General features: G+C 38.3%; 1 protein-coding gene across 1 annotated transcript in view; it reads left to right on the top strand.

The window, feature by feature from the left end:
• haspin (histone H3 associated protein kinase) overlaps positions 1 to 18,066 on the top strand; it is a 32,187-nt gene that overhangs the window by 7,874 nt on the left and 6,247 nt on the right. Inside the window, exons 5-17 of the mRNA XM_026943008.3 lie at positions 39 to 123; positions 4,420 to 4,985; positions 9,243 to 10,032; positions 10,128 to 10,302; positions 10,398 to 10,540; positions 10,653 to 10,838; positions 12,551 to 12,636; positions 12,987 to 13,049; positions 13,173 to 13,264; positions 13,391 to 13,470; positions 14,949 to 15,037; positions 15,337 to 15,479; positions 16,163 to 16,265. Coding sequence (XP_026798809.1) covers positions 39 to 123; positions 4,420 to 4,985; positions 9,243 to 10,032; positions 10,128 to 10,302; positions 10,398 to 10,540; positions 10,653 to 10,838; positions 12,551 to 12,636; positions 12,987 to 13,049; positions 13,173 to 13,264; positions 13,391 to 13,470; positions 14,949 to 15,037; positions 15,337 to 15,479; positions 16,163 to 16,265 — 2,601 coding nt within the window. The remainder of the gene's footprint in view (positions 1 to 38; positions 124 to 4,419; positions 4,986 to 9,242; positions 10,033 to 10,127; positions 10,303 to 10,397; positions 10,541 to 10,652; positions 10,839 to 12,550; positions 12,637 to 12,986; positions 13,050 to 13,172; positions 13,265 to 13,390; positions 13,471 to 14,948; positions 15,038 to 15,336; positions 15,480 to 16,162; positions 16,266 to 18,066) is intronic.

Consider the following 18,066-nt stretch of genomic DNA (forward strand, 5'->3'; position numbering starts at 1 on the left):
ATGATATTTACATATTGTGGTTCCTTGTTTTCAATTAGGCAAGAATCAGTTGGTCTGCCCCATGTGGACAGATTCGTCACACAGCGCAAGAGAGTGCTCCGCAAGCGCACTTTTGAACAGAGTGTAAGAAAATCGATGCTGTGTGTGTGTATGTGTGAATGTATAAGTATTTGAACATTGTTAAAGTTACTGTTATTTAAACTTAATACATTGGGTATTTACATCCAAATCAGGTGTATACTGTATAAATGACAGCCCCACCCTCTTTGTAATGGACCACAAGTAATTGGACAATTGGCTGCTGAACTGTTTCATGGCCAAAACTTGTAAAATGGCCAAGTTGTGTGGTAATCCCTCATTTTCATTTACTGCTAAGCAGATAATAGGTCTAGAGTTGAAAAATGTGGCATTTACATTTGGAATCTGTTGCTGTTAACACTCAATTTAGCTGTCACTGCCAGTGAAGCAAGCCATCACTAGGCTGAAAAATAAAACAAACAAACAAAAAAAAAAGATCAGAGAGATAGCAAAGCATTAGTTGTGGCCAATTCAACAATTTGAATGACGGGAAGAGAAGAGTATGGAGAAGGGAAGGAACTGCTCATGATCCAAAGCATGCCATGTTATGGCTTGGGCATGTATGGCTGCTAATGGAACTGGCTTCCTTGTATTTATTGCTGATGTGACTGCTGACAAAAGCAGCAGGATGAATCAAATTGAGCATTCATTTCACATTCTAGCTGAAGACAAAACACCCCAAAAACAAGCAACAACTGAACACAGCTGCAGTAAAGGCCTGGCAGAGCATCAGCAAGGAAGAAACCCATTTCAAGGTCCTGTGATCTCCCTGGAAAACTCTCAAAACTCACCATCTGTCACTACATGCAACCTTGGGGTAACCATGGATAACCAACTATACTTCTATTACACTAAACTGACTCATTCTTGCCAGTTGCTCCTTTACAACATTACGAGGATCTGGCGACTTCTATCAACGGAGGCCACTCAGGTGCTTGTTCAGTCTCTTGTCATTTCGAGACTGGGCTACTGCGACTCACCTAATGGCAGGTCTGCCTCTACGTGCCATCCGACCTCTGCAACTATTCCAGAATGCAGCTGCACGACTTGTTTTCAACTTCCCCAAGGCCTCAAACACTTCCCACTTCCTTCCATGTAGAGTTGCAAGAAAAAGTTTGTGAACCCTATTGAGTTACCAGCATTTTTGCACTGGTTATTCATAAAGGTGGTCTGAATTTCATCTATGACACAATTATAGACAAACACAATCTGACTAAACTAATAACACAAATAGTAGTACTTTTCAAGTCTTTATTGAGCATGTAGTATAATCAGTCTCAGCGCAGGCTGGAAAAAGTAAGTGAACCCTTGAAGTTAGTAACTTGTAGATCCTCCTTTAGCAGCAACAACCTCCAGCCATTCTTTAGTCGATTTACTTGTGCTTTGGGTCATTGTCTTGTTGTATCAGCCAGCCTCTCTTAAACCTGAGGTCATGGACAGTTTCCCTGACATTCTCCTGTAAAATGTCTTGATACAGTATTGAATTAGTTGTTTCCTGAATGATTGCAAAGCGTCCAGGCCCTGAGGCAGCAAAGCATCTCCAAACCATGATGCTCCCTACACCATCCTTCACAGTTGGAATGAGGTTTTGGTGTTGGTGTGCAGTGCTGTTCTTCCTCCAAACATAGCATTGATGAACACCTAGGTTTTCAGAAATGCTTTTAGAACTTTATCCAGCTTTTTGCACCTCTTTAATGTGTCTCCTAAGGTCTTGTGAAAGATGGAATCAAGGCATGGTTTACACTAATCATAAGAATGGATTTGTCAATAATGATGCACAAACTGTGGTTACTGACAAGTCCGTTCTTCTCAAGAACAACTCATTAATTAGAACCATGCCTTGGTCCCATCAACTTTCACAGTACCTTAGACGCATTATACAGGTGCACCAATCTAATTTCCTTATTTGAAACATCTGACTCCAATTAGCTTTTGGAGATGTTGTTAGCACAGAGATTCATTTACTTTTTACAGCCTGCCCTGTGAATGATCAGTATGCTCAATATGCTCCATAAAGACCTTAAAAAAACTATTGTAAGTGTGTTATTAGTTTATTCAAATTGTGTTTGTCTTTTAATTGTGACTTAGATGAAGGTCAGATTACGTTTTATGAGCAATCACTGCAAAAACCCTCGTAATTCCAAAGGGTTCACAAAGTTTTTTCTTGCAACCGTTAAATCTACCCACATTAGATTTAAAACGGTGATAATAGTCTACAAAGCCAAAAATGGACCAGCACCCACGTACCTTAAAGCACTTATCCCACTCTGCATGACGCTCCCTCCGTTCCACTAGCTCTGCTGAATTGGACCCACCATCTCTACGAGTACAAGGAAGACATGCATCAAGACTCTTCTTTGTCCTGGCATGTAGGTGGTGGAATGAACTTCCCCTGGCTGTCTGAACAGCTGAGTCACTGGCTGTCCTCAAATAACAACTAAAGACTTAACTTTTCACCAAGTACTTACATTGTGTATTTTTCATACTATACTAACCCCAAAGGATCTTTAGACTGGTACTCTTAGTCCTTGACCTAGTGAACCAGCATGTGTCTATTGAGTTCAAAGCACTTCTGTAGGTCACACTGGATAAGTGCGTCTTATCCGAATGCCATAAATCTAAGTGTAAATCTCTGATGTCTGTAGGTTCCAAACTTGAGGTAGTCACTGACTACAAAGGCTTTGTAATCAAGTATTAATAATGACGATTTTAATTTATGATCTTATTTGTCTAATTACTTCAGAAGGGGAGACCACATTAAAAAGTGCTGTAATTCCTACATTATTCACATGATTTGGATGAAAATACCCCTAAATTAAAGCTAAATGTCTGCAAACCATGCACAGGGCAGCATATCTCTGCCCAGGTCTCCAAATTTAATTGATTAAAATATATTTGCTTGTATGGTCATTATGCAATTTTGCATTTTTTCTTCTTCTTCTTCTTCTTTTTTTTTTTTTTTTCTTCCTCCATTTCTTCTGTTTTGTTAAATCTTACTGGAAAATCATATAAGTGCTATAATTTGTTATATATATTTTGTTAATGAAAAATGACTACTTCTTTTTTCCAGTATCCCTGTTTGTTTGTTTTTTTGTGTGTGTGTGTGTTTTCAGTTGTTTATGGAGATATAAGTAAATTGTGGTGTAGTCTACATCACTTATGATTAAATCTGAATACAGATACAAATATTTGGAAAAACTGTTACAGATAGTGGCATTGTTTTACACCATTAGGTATACCGTATAGATTTCTGAAGCACTTTGCCTGCACAGCTGATGGGCTTTTGTCTAAAACATCAGAAATGTTTTGTCTGAAACATTTACTATATCCTTTGTTCACTGACGTCACTGCAATCTACACAATTACCCACAATGCAGTGCATTAGTAACTACGTGGCCATTTGGGTTTCCTGGCTAAATACCTAATGGATTGGTCCTGTTATGCAGATAGGCCTTCTTATATGAAATTCTACATATTTCCTTCAATTTTTTTAAAACAATTTGTTAAAATAAAGCATGAAATACTCATAATATCCTGCATTCAACTCATTCACCCAGGTGACAATTTACCTGCATGTACTTTAGGAGGAAAACAGGTGTAGAGATGGAAGATACTGGAAAATATATTGTTAAAATAAATTGTTGAAAATGTTTTTAATTAAAATTGTTAAAAAGTTGTACAACTCATCAAAGTTTGTTTAATCCACCATATCTATGGCGTTATGAGGGTGAATGAGTTAAACAGTGCATAACGTTTCATTTTACCATAATGAACCTTAACCTGTGTGAGGTAATGTACTGAAGGATTGATAGTTCGGCATTTACCATGCAAATTCATACTGGTAACTTTCTATTTTGACATGAGAGTGAAAAGCAAATATTGGAAGAGCAAATATTTTGAACTGACAGTCATTCAAGCCCACTTTTCCTTAGTATATTCTTGGAAATAAAGGTAGTCTTCCATAACCTTTCTTCAGATAATATCTGAGTCTAGGGGCCCTGATTTATAACTTCCAGAACCTTGAAGAATTGTAATTTGCTTGGTCCACCTGTTTGATTGGAACATCCATATATATCACAAATAAGCATATTTACTGCATAGTGAAGCAGTATTTGTGTAGGGAATCAAAATGGCAAATAGCAAAAATACAGATGTTTTTATGATGTCATGTGAAAACAAAGGATACTACTGCAAGTTGATAAAATGGAGCCATAATAAAGAAGGCTGTGATAAAGGAAACTTTGTGTTGAACTGGAATTTTGGAATTGATCTGCTTATGTACTTATTGAATAATTGTTTTTCTCATGGCTTTTGGTTCTTTTTTTCTCCTATCTTCCTCAGCTTGGAATTTCCAGCAACACCTTGAATACATCAAAAGACTTTATTTGTGGTGTTCCTTCATTTTCTCATTATGTGACAAATCGCAAAAAGCCCACCACTCAGCAGGAGTCAGAAACTAAGCCATCTGTAGTGTTTCACAGTGGCACACACCGTCATTCAGGCACAGTTTTATGTGAAGTCTCATTTAACGATGTTGACGAGCGGTTGATGTCCTGTAAACGCCCACTGCTGTGCAGTACACCATCCCTGGTTTCTAAACGGAGCCTACACTGCCTTGAGCCCTCTATCAGTGAGATCTCATCCTTTAGCTGTGATGAGTTGGACAAGCCTCCTCCAATAAATGGAAGCACAGCCAATGGTCTAATGAGCAAACCATGGAAACATGGCACGCTGCAGAAGATCAAACAATGTGCAAAGCACACCCCAAATATTGAGACAGCGCAACAGATAGAGGAGCATGCAAAGTGTGCAAATGCGCAATCACAGCTGAGACTGGAGAAACGTCAGACACGCTCAAGTATTGAATTTGTGTCCGCTCAGCCACATCTGAAGCAGTTGAAAGAGAGGTAAGCCAATTTTTTTTAATACATGTTTGTAAATCTGTATGTGAATACACTAAAAAGTTTTAGACTAAAATGTGGCTTAACTTTTAGTCATGCTCATTGTAAATTTATTAATAATGAAAAACAGTTATCACAGTTACATCACACATATCAGACCACCAAACTGAGCTCAGGGGCATCACATTCTCAGAAATTCTACAGTATGATTCACCTGTGCTAATTCACCTAATTCATTCTTTTGGTGGCCAGTTGACAGTCCATGTCAGAATCAGTGGCACTGAATATGCATTAATGCTGCAAGTAGGACTTGCTACAGCCTTAGTCACTGGGGAAGCCTGTATGGTTCTGGTTGTGTTAGACATTTTATCAAGGCGTGGGGTAATCCGTAAAAAGTAAAAATTCTTGTAAAAGTGAGAACACATCAAATGTTTTGGTCTGTTGCAAGTGAATTCAGTCGATTTGTGTTTTTGTATTCTTTAAAACTGCCTTAACGGTGTTGGACTGCCTGAAAACAGTTTTGCACACAATGCTATGTGGTGCAATACTAGCAGCACTGCTGCTGCCTCCAACGACATCATTGTTGTATTACATTCTATCCAGACAGAGACCTATGTGCTCTTTACATTATAATTCTTTTGTTGATTAAGTAAATGATGCATTGAGTGTAAAAATTCACACTGACCATTTTTCAAAGTCAGTGTAATTGGTTATGTTGACTAATCTTTGGTGCTTTAGTCAGGGAGGTGCTTAAGGATTTGGAAGGTAACTGTAATGGACCCTCAGAGGTCCAGTGTGGTGATGAGAGAACCTGCCAGAAGGACACAGTCTCTTGTAGAGTGGTCAGACGGAAGCCACTCCTCAGTAAAAGTCACATGACAGCTTGCCTCAAGTTAGCTAAAAGGTACTGCAGGATTTTTAAGTGAATAGGCAGCAAGAAAACCATAAAACAATGAATCCTCGCTCAGACACTGTGGAGCAGAGTGAATTACCATCTGCCTAATCTCAGCTATCCTGTGAACAAGAGGGCAAACATTAGAACATCCCTGATCAGAGAATGAACCCTCTCAGCTAAGAAGGACCTGTCAAACTCATTGATATAGGCCACTGGCCAAGACCAGATGGCTCACTCAACAAGATGGTAAAGCTGATAACTTCAGGAAAAAGGGAGGTGACTCACCCAAGGACCCTCATGGAATGAGACCTTTGTTCTCCCAAGGAACAGAGTTCACCACCATTCACACATTCCACAGAACCCAGCTTTAACAAAAGTATCAGGTTACTTTACATCAGCGTGTATTTGATGTTTGGTATGTGTGATCGTTATGTAATTTCCTAAGAGTTGGGATAAAGTAAATTGGAGTACAACATATTACATCCATTTTACAGAATTCGTGACCAAAGTTCTAAGTGCACCTTTTGGAACGTTAGAAAAAGCACATTACTCAGACTCAGATCATACACATTACTGTATGCTAATTAGTGTCAGAGGAGGGGAATACAGTTTACACCCTGCCCCAAGATCATGCTGATTGGAGCAAGCCCTTTGCTGGAAAGGGTTAAAACCCCCTGACACCAAGGAAACTTGGAGTCTCTTTTAACAACTCTGAGTCTCTACCAACATCTTCAAGGAGCTCTCTTCCATCAACAAGTCACCAGGAGTTTTCTTAACCAGAAGTTCTTGCCACTCAGCATCACTTGGAGATCACACTCGCTCCGAGGCTCCGCATTCAGCCTGGTTCCTGCAAATCCTCCAACTCCTGCCACATTTTCTCTCATGAAGTGAAGTGAAGTGTAGCCAAGTATGGTGACCCATAATCTGAATTTGTGCTCTGCATTTAACCCATCCACGTGCGTGCGTATACACACACACACACACACACACACACACACACACCCGGAGCAGTGGGCAGCCTTTTTTGCTGCGGCGCCCGTGGGAGTTCGGTGCCTTGCTCAAGGGTCTCACCTCAGTCGTGGTATTGAGGGTGGGAGAGAGCGCTAGTCATTCACTCCCCCCACCTACAATCCCTGCTGGACCTGAGACTCGAACCCACAACCTTCAGGTTCACCTTCGGGTTACAAGTCCGAGACTCTAACCATTAGGACTGCCATGGTTGCACTTACAAGCAACCAGACCTCCGATGAACTCACATCGCTGGGAAAGCCCTCAGAGATGACGCAACGAGGGCAGCACAAACTCAAGTATAGTACCTCCAGATTCTAGCTGAACAGTTCTACCACTTTAATATAAAGTATAAAGCCCTTTTAAACGAAAAGAAGGTTAAACTGATAAGTTGATGGTTCGTTTAGGTCATGGTCTGAGATACAGCATACAGTCCTAGAAACTCGGGACTTCATTCATTCTCTGTTCAAAGCTCTTGTCTGTGTCACCTTTGTGTGTGTGCGTGTGTGTTTGTGTTAGATTAGTTTTTGTGTCCTAGAATAGTAATAAAGTCTTGTCTGACTTTAAAGGCAAGTGTCTTATGTTTTTGTGCTTATAATTTACTAACTTAAACTGCTGATCTTTTTACTGTGCTCTCAATATAGTGTTTTCACTATATTTAGGATATTATTGCCGGTGGCCACGGAGGTAATACCCCATGCACAATTAATAAATACACTAATTTAAGCTTATTGCTGGGCAAATAGTTTTCAGCTAATAAAATATATTAAGTTTGCAGAATTTCCCCCCTGAGCTGATCTGCTAATCTCCTACATATTTTGTTGGAGAATGCTGGCGGTTTAACCTAAACAGCTAATTTCCTACAGTACCCAGTCCATTAAAAAAAAAAACAAGATTCTGTGGTCTGAATGACAGGGGTAATATTTGATGAAAACAAGGCTCTTCACATCACCAGGCCAGTTACATCCCTGCACTAAAGCACAGTGGTGGCAGCATCATATTGGCAGCAGGGACTGAGAAGCTTGTCAGGTTTGTGGGAAAGATAGATGGGGTCAAAGTAGAGCTTTTCTTGGAAAAGGAAAAAAAAAAAAAAAAAAAAAAAAAAAAAAATTCACTTGCTTGAGTGCTCAGGATCTCAGATCGGGGTGGGGAAAACGCACCGTGATTGACTTTGCATGCACATGCAGAAGCAGTGACTATGCAAATGGCACTGTTCAGACACTTGCCTGCATAGGTTATGTACATCTGGAGGATTAAAAGTGACATCAACTAGATGGGACATCAGAGCCAAAACATCCCTATTCTACTGGTTTTCATGTCAAACTGTAACAGTGAGGGATTTCATGCACAGTAATGTTAAACCCACTGAAGAGCTCTGCTTTATTTATCTGCCTTTGTTGGGTGGGCAAGGAGGAGGCAGGAACCAAGTGAACGTAAACGTAATGTTTAATCATAAACAACATAACGTAAACCACAAACACAAAACATGCGTGCATCTCTCTCTCTCTCCCCCTCGGGGTCTTCAGCTGCTCCTTTATCCAGCTCTCCCACTGATTAGACTCAGTTCCAGGCATGTGTCCCCACAGCCTGGCCCCTCCCTCCTCCTTGTCATAGTCATGGTTGTTGCCATGAACTGTCTCTCAAATCACAAACTCTGCCCTTGTATTCAGAAGTATTTACTAATCTAGAAAATCTAGAAGACTGGTATGCAAAACAGACCTTTTCGTACCTTTGAAGGCTACACGAGTTTATTAAAATAAAAAAATAAAAAATCAGTTAATGTTACTCAAAAAGGTTTAGAACAGTACATGAGTATGTGGTTTGAGACACAACACTAGTTTGTGTAGTCAGTTGTGGACACAGTGTCACATGGTGATATACTGCTTCCATTATTTATGTTGGCATTTAGCCACATGGACACACAGCACAAGAGTGTGCCAAGCTTGTAATTTTCCCAGCCAGGATATGCCCATGTTTAAATCTGTAATCACTGTCAAGATGTTTCAACAAAGTACTGAGTGAAGGCTATGAATACTTGTATGTTAATTAAATGTAAATTTAATATTTCAATTTTTTTTTTTTTAACTTTGAATAATATACAGACCTTTTGTTAAAACCTGTTTATGCATTTTCATTATGTGAGTAGTTTTTGCAGATTAATAAGGAATTGAGTACACTGTATTCTTTGGTTAAGAACATACTGGTGTAAATTAACTTTTTTTAATACTTGATCATTTCATAGAGAGAGGTGATATGTTAATATATATAGCTACTGAAAACAGTAAAATGTGATCCCTAGTTTTGAATTAATACCTGATTTTTGGGTTTTATATGTTTACTTTTTTACTGCGCTCCATTAGGGCTGTCGTCATGCTGGAGGAGCTAGACCAAAGTGATGATAGGAAACAAGAGGTAGAGAAAACATGTTCTCCCAGAATGGAGGCAGGTCCTGCCACTTCAGTGACTGCTATACCAAGCTGCCATGGCAAGCAAACCTGTCACATGTCTTCAGATTATGCCATGTCTGACGCCAGTACCCAAGCTCTCCATCTAACCTCTTCACTCAGCCCATCTTCCTTTTTATCTGTTTCTTCTCTTTCTGCATCTCCAACTCATGAGCTCAGCAGTTCACTCCAAATGCAGATTGATCGTCTTAAGGTAGAGTGCCTGTCCTCTTGCCTCACTGTCTGCCTCCAGCGTCTGAACCTGAACGCCATCTGCCAGGCCCATCAGGAGGTAATAGAGACCCATAAGGCCCAGGTTGCCTCTCCACTTTCTTTACATACCAAAAGAGGCCAAAATGCCAGGAACTTGAAGAATTGTCCCTGCTCGGACACTGAATCAGCAGAGCAATCATCTGGTAGTGAAGTGCAGACTGGGGGGCTAGTTAGACGGCTGTCTGCCTCATTAATGCTATCTGCCATCTCCCCTGCACCTATTACAGCTCCCAGTAAAATGCCAGTGGCAAAAGAACATAATGGTCTTTGTACCAGCCGTAAAGTATGTGTGAGCGGCCTGAATTCTAGCCGGTGGTCAAAGAGAGGTATGGGTGAGCAAAACAGAAAGCAGAGGCAGAATGAAACTAGGACTAAACCAGGAGACTGCTCATCCAATGACCTGCTGCCCACTGGAGCTGATTCATATATGGGGGTAATGTGCTACTTCCTTTATGGAATTTGTAGGAATAATCAGTGTGGATTGTTTGGTATTTTATCCTCTGTGTTGGTCTATTTCTTTAAACACAGGAATCTGCTTGTGGCTGGCTACAGAGCAGCAGAGTGGGTGGATTGCCTAAGACCCCTCTCCGTGTAGAACTTCTGAACCTTTCCTCCTTTCTGACCAGCTTCACTCCAGACTCACTCACAACACACACCTGGGGGCGCCTCAAAGCTGCACTGTCCATACACAAGAAGAAGACAGGTGCATCTCGGAAACATGCACACACATTTGATTCCTCCTCTAGAAGCAGTCTTAAACTTTGTTTGTGTGTTCCCACTTATTCACTTGTTTTGCAGCATTTACAACTCCTCAACGGCTGGCTCTATCCAGTATCAAGCATCCAGGGCTGGTGGACACCAGTCTAGAGCTGTTTGGCACCCCAGTATCTAATCAAGCTTCTTCTCACCTGCCCCGGTCCAGCATAACCAATACCTCCATGGTTAGGTCTTTACCAGTACATTTTATCTCCTTTTTACAACTATATTATCTTAATGCTTCCTGTATTGTTTTTTGAGTGATGTTTCCCCATTTTCTCCCTCTGTTGGATATAGATTTCTTGTAATGAAGACATCAGTGATGCTGAGAAAGTGTATCAGGAGTGTCAGCAGGAAAGCCCCCTTTTCTTTGATGATTGCATTCCTCCAGAATGCATGGAACACTGCATTAAGATTGGAGAGGGCACATTTGGAGAGGTGTTCTCAATGGTCAACGATGCCAGTCAGACCGTGGCTCTTAAAGTGCGCAAAAAAACCTTATGAATTATTAGATTTTGAAACCAATTAAGTTGCTTTGAGTGATGTTAGCAGTTCTACCAAGACCAGTTGCTTTGAGGAATGTTAGCAGTTCTACCACTGAAAAATCATTGGGTCTCATTTATCAAGATGGATGCAAATGAATTTATTTGTAAATCCTTCATTTTGGTATTCATGAAAATCTCATAATTTTAGAAAAAGGTTTGTGTGAGCATGTAAATCTAAGCATAAGAAGATAAACTAATGTAAACCTTGATTGATTGGCTTCAAATCATATAATTTGCATGGTTTACTGCACTTTTATGTGTGGATTATACTGTCAAGTTTAAATTGCTTATTTATTTAGTTTACAGCATTTAGCAGATGCCTTTATCCAGAATGACTTACAGAAGTGCTTTGTAGTCTTTATCTAAAGCATATCCTCATGCTAGTTCACTAGGTCAGAGACTAAGAATACTATTTTGTCAAAGTTATGAGGGAATGGTTATTTAGAGACCAGTATGAGATTAAAAGCTGTCTTATAAATTGGTCACGGTTGCTTTTAATGCTGTGCAACACTTTAGATAGCATGTTGGCTGAGACACTTAAAAACAATTTAAATATAGCAGCTTCCCTGTGTGATGTGCCTGATGTCAATGATCACCTGGGTACAGTGTAGATCTTTTTTCCCCCTCCGTTTTCATGCCAAACCATTTTTCCCCACCTCACTTAATTCATACCTAATTCAGCTTTTTGTAGTTTGCCTCTAGATGTTGACCTTTTCAGGTGCTGTTACACAGCTAATTTTATTTTTATTGGCAGAGTCAAAATAACTTCCACTTCTGATTTTCTGCCTTTTCTTCACCATTTAGTAGAGTCATTTAGTGTTTCCATTCTCTGTGCATTACCTTTTATGGAGTTGTGTAGGTGTCACTAAATGAAAAAGAGCTGTGACAGGGCACTTTACATATGAAGAAAATCAGTGTTTCCAAATTTTTTGTAAATCTGTTTGTAAATATTTACACACAATTTTATAAAGAAATGATAAATGAGGCCCAGTGTTTGCTATTGTCATTCCTCTTTCTTAGCTTCTTTTCTTTCTGGATGCATTCTTTTCTACTCTCCATTTTATGCTGTTTTGTAGAAAAAGAAAGGTTGAAATGCAAATAACTGACAGGCGGGAAAAAATACCACCACCCCCACCCCCCACCCCACACTGAATCTTTGAAAATTACAGAATCAAGATTCTCACAGAGCATCTGTTTTAATAATGGCAATCTTTAAGGGTACTTTTGGGTCAAATGTTTCCTTTAAACTTTTGGCTCTTAATGCAGTGCTTGACTTCAAGCTCCTAGGTCCATATTTATCATTACGTAGTAGTGACCTTGAGTAAATGTAAATTGGACAAAAATTAAAAACTAATTAAATTAAATTTGGTACTATGGTACTTTTAATATTAATTTTAATATTAGTAATGTTATAAGAGTGACTGGCTTTGCTCAAGTGTTTATTCAAGTCTAGTAAGTAAGTAAATTTTATTTATAAAGCATGTATAAAACCAAAGTGCTCTACAAGGTACTCTATATAAATAATAAATAAATGGCACTTTGAGTGTAAAAACTGGTATAAAATGTTTATAAACATTTAGTTCTAGCAAACAATGATTCTGATATTGTTCATATGTAGTAAGTAATTAGTAGTTTTCTGTATTGTTTCAGATTATTCCAGTGGAAGGCCATCAGAAAGTCAATGGTGAACCACAGAAAACATTTGGTGAAGTTCTTCATGAAATTATTATTTCCAAGTATGTTTTTACATTAGTGAGCCCTCAAGTTTTTGTTTGGTTTTCTGTGGGTAAAATTATTAGGAAGTTAACAATTAATTGGCAGTTATACCAGCAAAATACCATTTTTGATACAAGGAAAAAAAAAACAGAAAAATAAATAAAATAATCAAGGTAGAGTTTGGCCATTCATTTTTCTTGTTTGGCCTGAATTATACCCTACTTTATCAAGGAACTGTTTGCTAATATCATGAACATGGGTTAGAGGTTCAGGTCTATCCTGAAGTTACTGTAAGTTTATTTGTGCAAAAATGTGATAATCTGCGTGGTAATGTTTATCTGTCTTGGCCCAATGATTGTTTTTCACATAGGGAGCTAAGTGCACTCAACTCCAGGGAGCACAACAGAACAAATGGTTTCATCGGCCTCATTAAGTATGATACATGTGCTAATTTTATGTATTTGACTCTCAATTGGTTTTTAATGGCTTGAAACCAGTTTAGCATGCTTTAATTTTTGTGTTTAATGGAACTACAATGTTTACAATATTGTTTTAGTCTTCACTGTGTGCGTGGGTGCTATCCCAGTGCTCTGCTCAAAGCGTGGGACAAGTTTGACCAAGAAAAGGGATCTGAGAATGACAGACCTGGTAAAACCACATTTTCAGAAAACACACATACATATGTCATATCTTCAAGAACAGTATCAAAATAAATGCTCAGTTAAATATTTAGATTCTAATGAGAATTTCTTGGTTATTTTTATATGTGTACAGATTTCTTTGGTAAGGAGCAGCTCTTTCTGATCCTGGAGTTTGAGTTTGGAGGCAGTGATTTGGAGAATATGAATGGAAAGGTATACAGGTGTATTTACATCAGGATCTTGGGTCCTTAAAGTCTTCATTTATTTTAGATTATATCTTGCAAATTCAAGGCCTTAAAAGTATTTATTTAGCTTAAATTGTAATATAAATTTTATGCTACACCACAGTGGCTCCTTTTCCTATATACTTCCAGGTTAATCAGTGTGGCCTTTTAAGTCCATTTTACACCAAGGCATGCTGTGGGGTGATTTACAATATAGAATGAGGAGCAATTATTTGTTCCATTGGGTTAGTCAATATATTATATTTGGTGCTGTATATGATTATATAATGCTTGGTAATCAGGTGAGTTTGCTTAGTGGCAGTTAAAATCCTCAAGAAAGTTTGAATTTTAACAGATACAAGGACACATACTGCTATAGTACTATGATAAATAGTTATAGTAGTTAAACAATAGTTAGTACAAATTAACTCATACAATATTTAGTTTTAATATTTAAAAAAAATTAAAAATATTGTTTATTGAGGGTCTAAATATAAAGGTCATGCTAAGATAGGAATGTATTGATGTAGCAGTGTTGCAGTGCTTGCACTGGATCTGGTGAAAATAGGCTTAAAATTGACTTGAAACCTCATCCAAACAGTAATCACTTAAATGTTCTATTGTGTGGCAAAGCCGCAATCTGTATACCCTGGAAAAGCAAAATATAAACAAACATCAGACCTATCAGGTATTATCTCTACTTCAGCTGTGAAAATAGATGTGTTATTAGTAATCTGTAACATTTAATGGCATTAGTTAACTTAGTTCTCCTATGAGGCATCACTATGTCTTTGTATCTGCAAATTAGCTAGCTAACTGGACATACAGGAGCTATAATAATTTTAGTATGAAATGTTCTACACATGTATTTTTATGAGTTTTGCATATGTCAGACTAGGCGACTATTACAAAATTTTATAAAGCTTTAGTATATGGGAGCCTCCTTTTGGTTAATGTCTTTCTAATATTTAGAGGAAAGGTCACGTAGCTCCCTATTCTCTGCCTCATGGATCAGTTTCTCTTCATCATGCTCAACAGTACAGCACAAAAGAGAAACAAGGTGTCCATCAAAAAAGGTACAGCACCTGTAGTTGGTGTTGATTAATTGTTGCACTTACTGTTTAGGGCAAGGTTGAAGAGTATCTGATGCCATAATGGCCAACAGATTAGGACTTTCACTATAGATGTGTTTTGAGTGAGCATTTTCCCTAATTTATTCTGTCATTTCCAGTAACTGCTTTATCCTGGACAAGGTCACAGTGGATCCAGTGCCTATTCTATTCATTTCAAGATACCTGTGAATCTTTTTTTGATTTGATGTTAGATAATTGGCTAAATTGGTATTAAATAAGTATTAAAAAGATCTTGACAATACTTGCAGAACCTAAGTTTACCTACTACACCATTAACACTGAGGAGAAATACATTGTAACCGATCTGTGTGTTTATGTGCTTGTCTGTGTGTAGCTCACATCTATGGCCCAAGCTAAAAGTGTGCTGCACCAGGTTACTGCTGCACTGGCTGTTGCTGAAGAGGCACTTTGCTTCGAACACAGGTAATATTACATACAGGATTACATGTGCCACCAATACACTCCCAGACTGACATTTTTTTTGGAGCAGGAGTACTTGAATAATACAGGGTACTTTGGTAATCAAACTCCAGACATGTAAGTATAAAGAGTTACCTAGTTTAGTGTTTCTCTGTCTACCTCTGTTTTCAACTGATCAAGCAATATTAAGTTGTGCTAAAGTGAACTGAAGGTTATTAGTTCTGTCTATAGTAACCTAATGGATACTATCCATTATTTATTGTATGTATCCATTATTTATCATATGTATTCTGTTTCTGCAGAGACCTGCATTGGGGAAATATTCTGGTGAAAAATACTAAACAGAAGTTTAATCAGTTTATTCTGAATGGCTCAGTACACTCCATAGAGGCACGAGGAGTTCATGTTAACATTATAGACTATTCACTCTCACGTCTTGAGATTGGTGAGTTCAAAATTTCATCTCTGTCACAAAACTGATCATTTGTTCTTATGCTTTCTGCATGTATGTTCTTTCACTATTTAAAGAATATGTTAGCAGTTAACATGGACAAGAATTTCTCTAAACTGAAAAAGGAACAGAAAACCTGATAGGCTTCCAAAATAATGGAAGGGCTGGTCACCTGGTCTTTTTCCAGTCTTTAACTGTCCAGTTTGGGTGAGCCTGTGCCCATGATAGTCTCAGATTCCTGTTCTTGGACAGTGGACAGTTAGTGTATACCTGCAAATATAATGTAAAATAATCTAACAATAAAGGTCTTAAGGTAGTCTGGAAATGGCTTATATGATGTTTTATCCAGCATTCAAACACTGGAGCTTGACTGTAAAACAATTCTGATTACTTATGTTTTCCTTAAAGTTTTGTGGTGCCCATGCACGCTCACAGGATAATTGAGGTACGGTATACCCATCAGTCCCATCTCCTATAAAAGGAAATGTAATGCAGAGTTAGAGTTTTTACAAACCCTTTTGAGTGAGGAGTTCATAAAACCATTCAGTTGTGGTATAGATGAGGCTGAAAAGTACCAGAATAGTTAAATATTTTTAAGTAAAAAGATTAATCTTATTTCAGTGCAAATCACCCTTCAGTTTAAAATGTTTTTTTCTTCCCATCTTTCTTGCTTTTAGATGGCCTAACAGTGTCCTGTGATATAGCAAATGAAGAAGAGTTATTCATGGGCCAGGGTGACTATCAGTTTGAAATCTACCGTCTGATGAAGAAAGAGAACAAGTAAGCATCTCTAAGCAAACTGAGTAACTAGCACTGCTAGTAGGGGTGGGCAATATGACTATTTTAGGTTGTGAACGATTGAAATGTCTCTACCATCAGCTTTCACAGAGAGATCACGGGTACAGTGATACTAAACACATTTTGTCAGTTGCACTGAAAATGCTCAGACATCCCAGGTTGTTCTATGAACCATACTATATTGTCCAGCTTGTATTCTCCCTGACAGACACATGAACAAACGAATAATAATCGAGTAGGCAGTTCCCTATTTATTTTTTCCTAGACATTTCATTTGGCAACATAGTGGCATTGAGGAGTTGATGCCTAAAAAATTCAACATCAGTTATATGGAACTGATGGATTTTACATAACGGACAGGGCACCATAGCCAGAAACAGGGCTAAAGAAAACACAATAATAAATGCATTTGAAAAAGGCAGCCTGTAAGAGAAAAAAAGTAAGTCTGTCATTTTACCTGGCTAAGGATATAGTTCTAATCAAAATGATTGAAAACAAGGGTTTTAAGTGACTTGTAAAAATAGTTGTCATGCCACCATTCCTCAGCTGTACAAACAATGCAAAGAGAAGTATAATAACAGCCAAAACAGTGAAACACAAATAGCTTGTTTTAAAAATTTAGAATAAAAATTTAAACCAACTTTGCTAATGTACGTGGTATTTAAATTGCCTGTCAATCACCTTTCCATCTTATGGCACTTTTAAACACTGAAGACATTAGGAGAGGTGATGAAATAAAATATGTTTTATTTCACATTTTACTGTGCGCTATCCATGCTTGGATGGTTTTCATTTTATAATTGCATTTTCTTGGGAAGTAAAGTTAATTAAACTTCTTTGAAAAGATACTTTGACCTAAGTTGTGTCTGTTATTCTTTTTCAGGGGTTATGTTTCCTTTTAGAGCTATATTTTCATCAATAAGGCCATTAGTTTAGTACAGATGTGGACAAATTTGTTGGTACTCTTCCACGAAAAAAGAAGAACCCACAATTTTCTCTGAAATAACTTGAAACTGATAAAAGTAATTTGCATCCATCATTGTTTATTCCATATTTAATAAAAATCAGACTTTGCTTTTGATTTTTGTTTCAACAGAATATTTTAAATGATAAAACAAATGAAAATGGCATGGACAAAAATGATGGGACCCTTAACCTAATATTTTGTTGCACAACCTTTAGTGTATCTGTAGCTCTCAATGAGACTTCTGCACCTGTCAACAGGTAGTTTGTCCCACTCTTCCTGAGCAAACTGCTCCAGCTGTCTCAGGTTTGAAGTGTGCCTTCTCCAGACTGCATGTTTCAGCTCCACAGATTCCATAGATGTTCGATAGGATTCAGATCAGGGCTCATAGAGGCCCACTTCAGAATAGTCCATTGTTTTGTTCTTAGCCATTCTTGGATGCTTTTACTGTGGGTTTTAGGTCTTTATCATGTTGGAGGACTCATGACCAGCGACTGAGACAGAGCTTTCTGACACTGGGCAGTATGTTTCGCTCCAGAATGCCTTGATAGTCTTGGGATTTCACTGTGCCCTGCAGTCTGGCTTTTTAATGATTTTCTTTCAACAGTAGAGTCCTCCTGGGTCTTCTTCCATTGAGCCCACTGTCGCTAAAAAGTGACAGATGGTGCGATCAGACACTGATGTACCTTGACCTTGAAGTTCAGCATGTATCTCTCTGGAAGTTTTCCTTGGCTCTTTGTCTACCTTTTGCACTATCCTTCTGTTCAATCTGGGGATGATTTTCCTCTTGCGGCCACATCCAGGGAGGTTGGCTACAGT

This window comes from Pangasianodon hypophthalmus, chromosome 28 (genome assembly GCF_027358585.1).
Source record: "Pangasianodon hypophthalmus isolate fPanHyp1 chromosome 28, fPanHyp1.pri, whole genome shotgun sequence".
Taxonomy (NCBI): Eukaryota; Metazoa; Chordata; class Actinopteri; order Siluriformes; family Pangasiidae; genus Pangasianodon; species Pangasianodon hypophthalmus.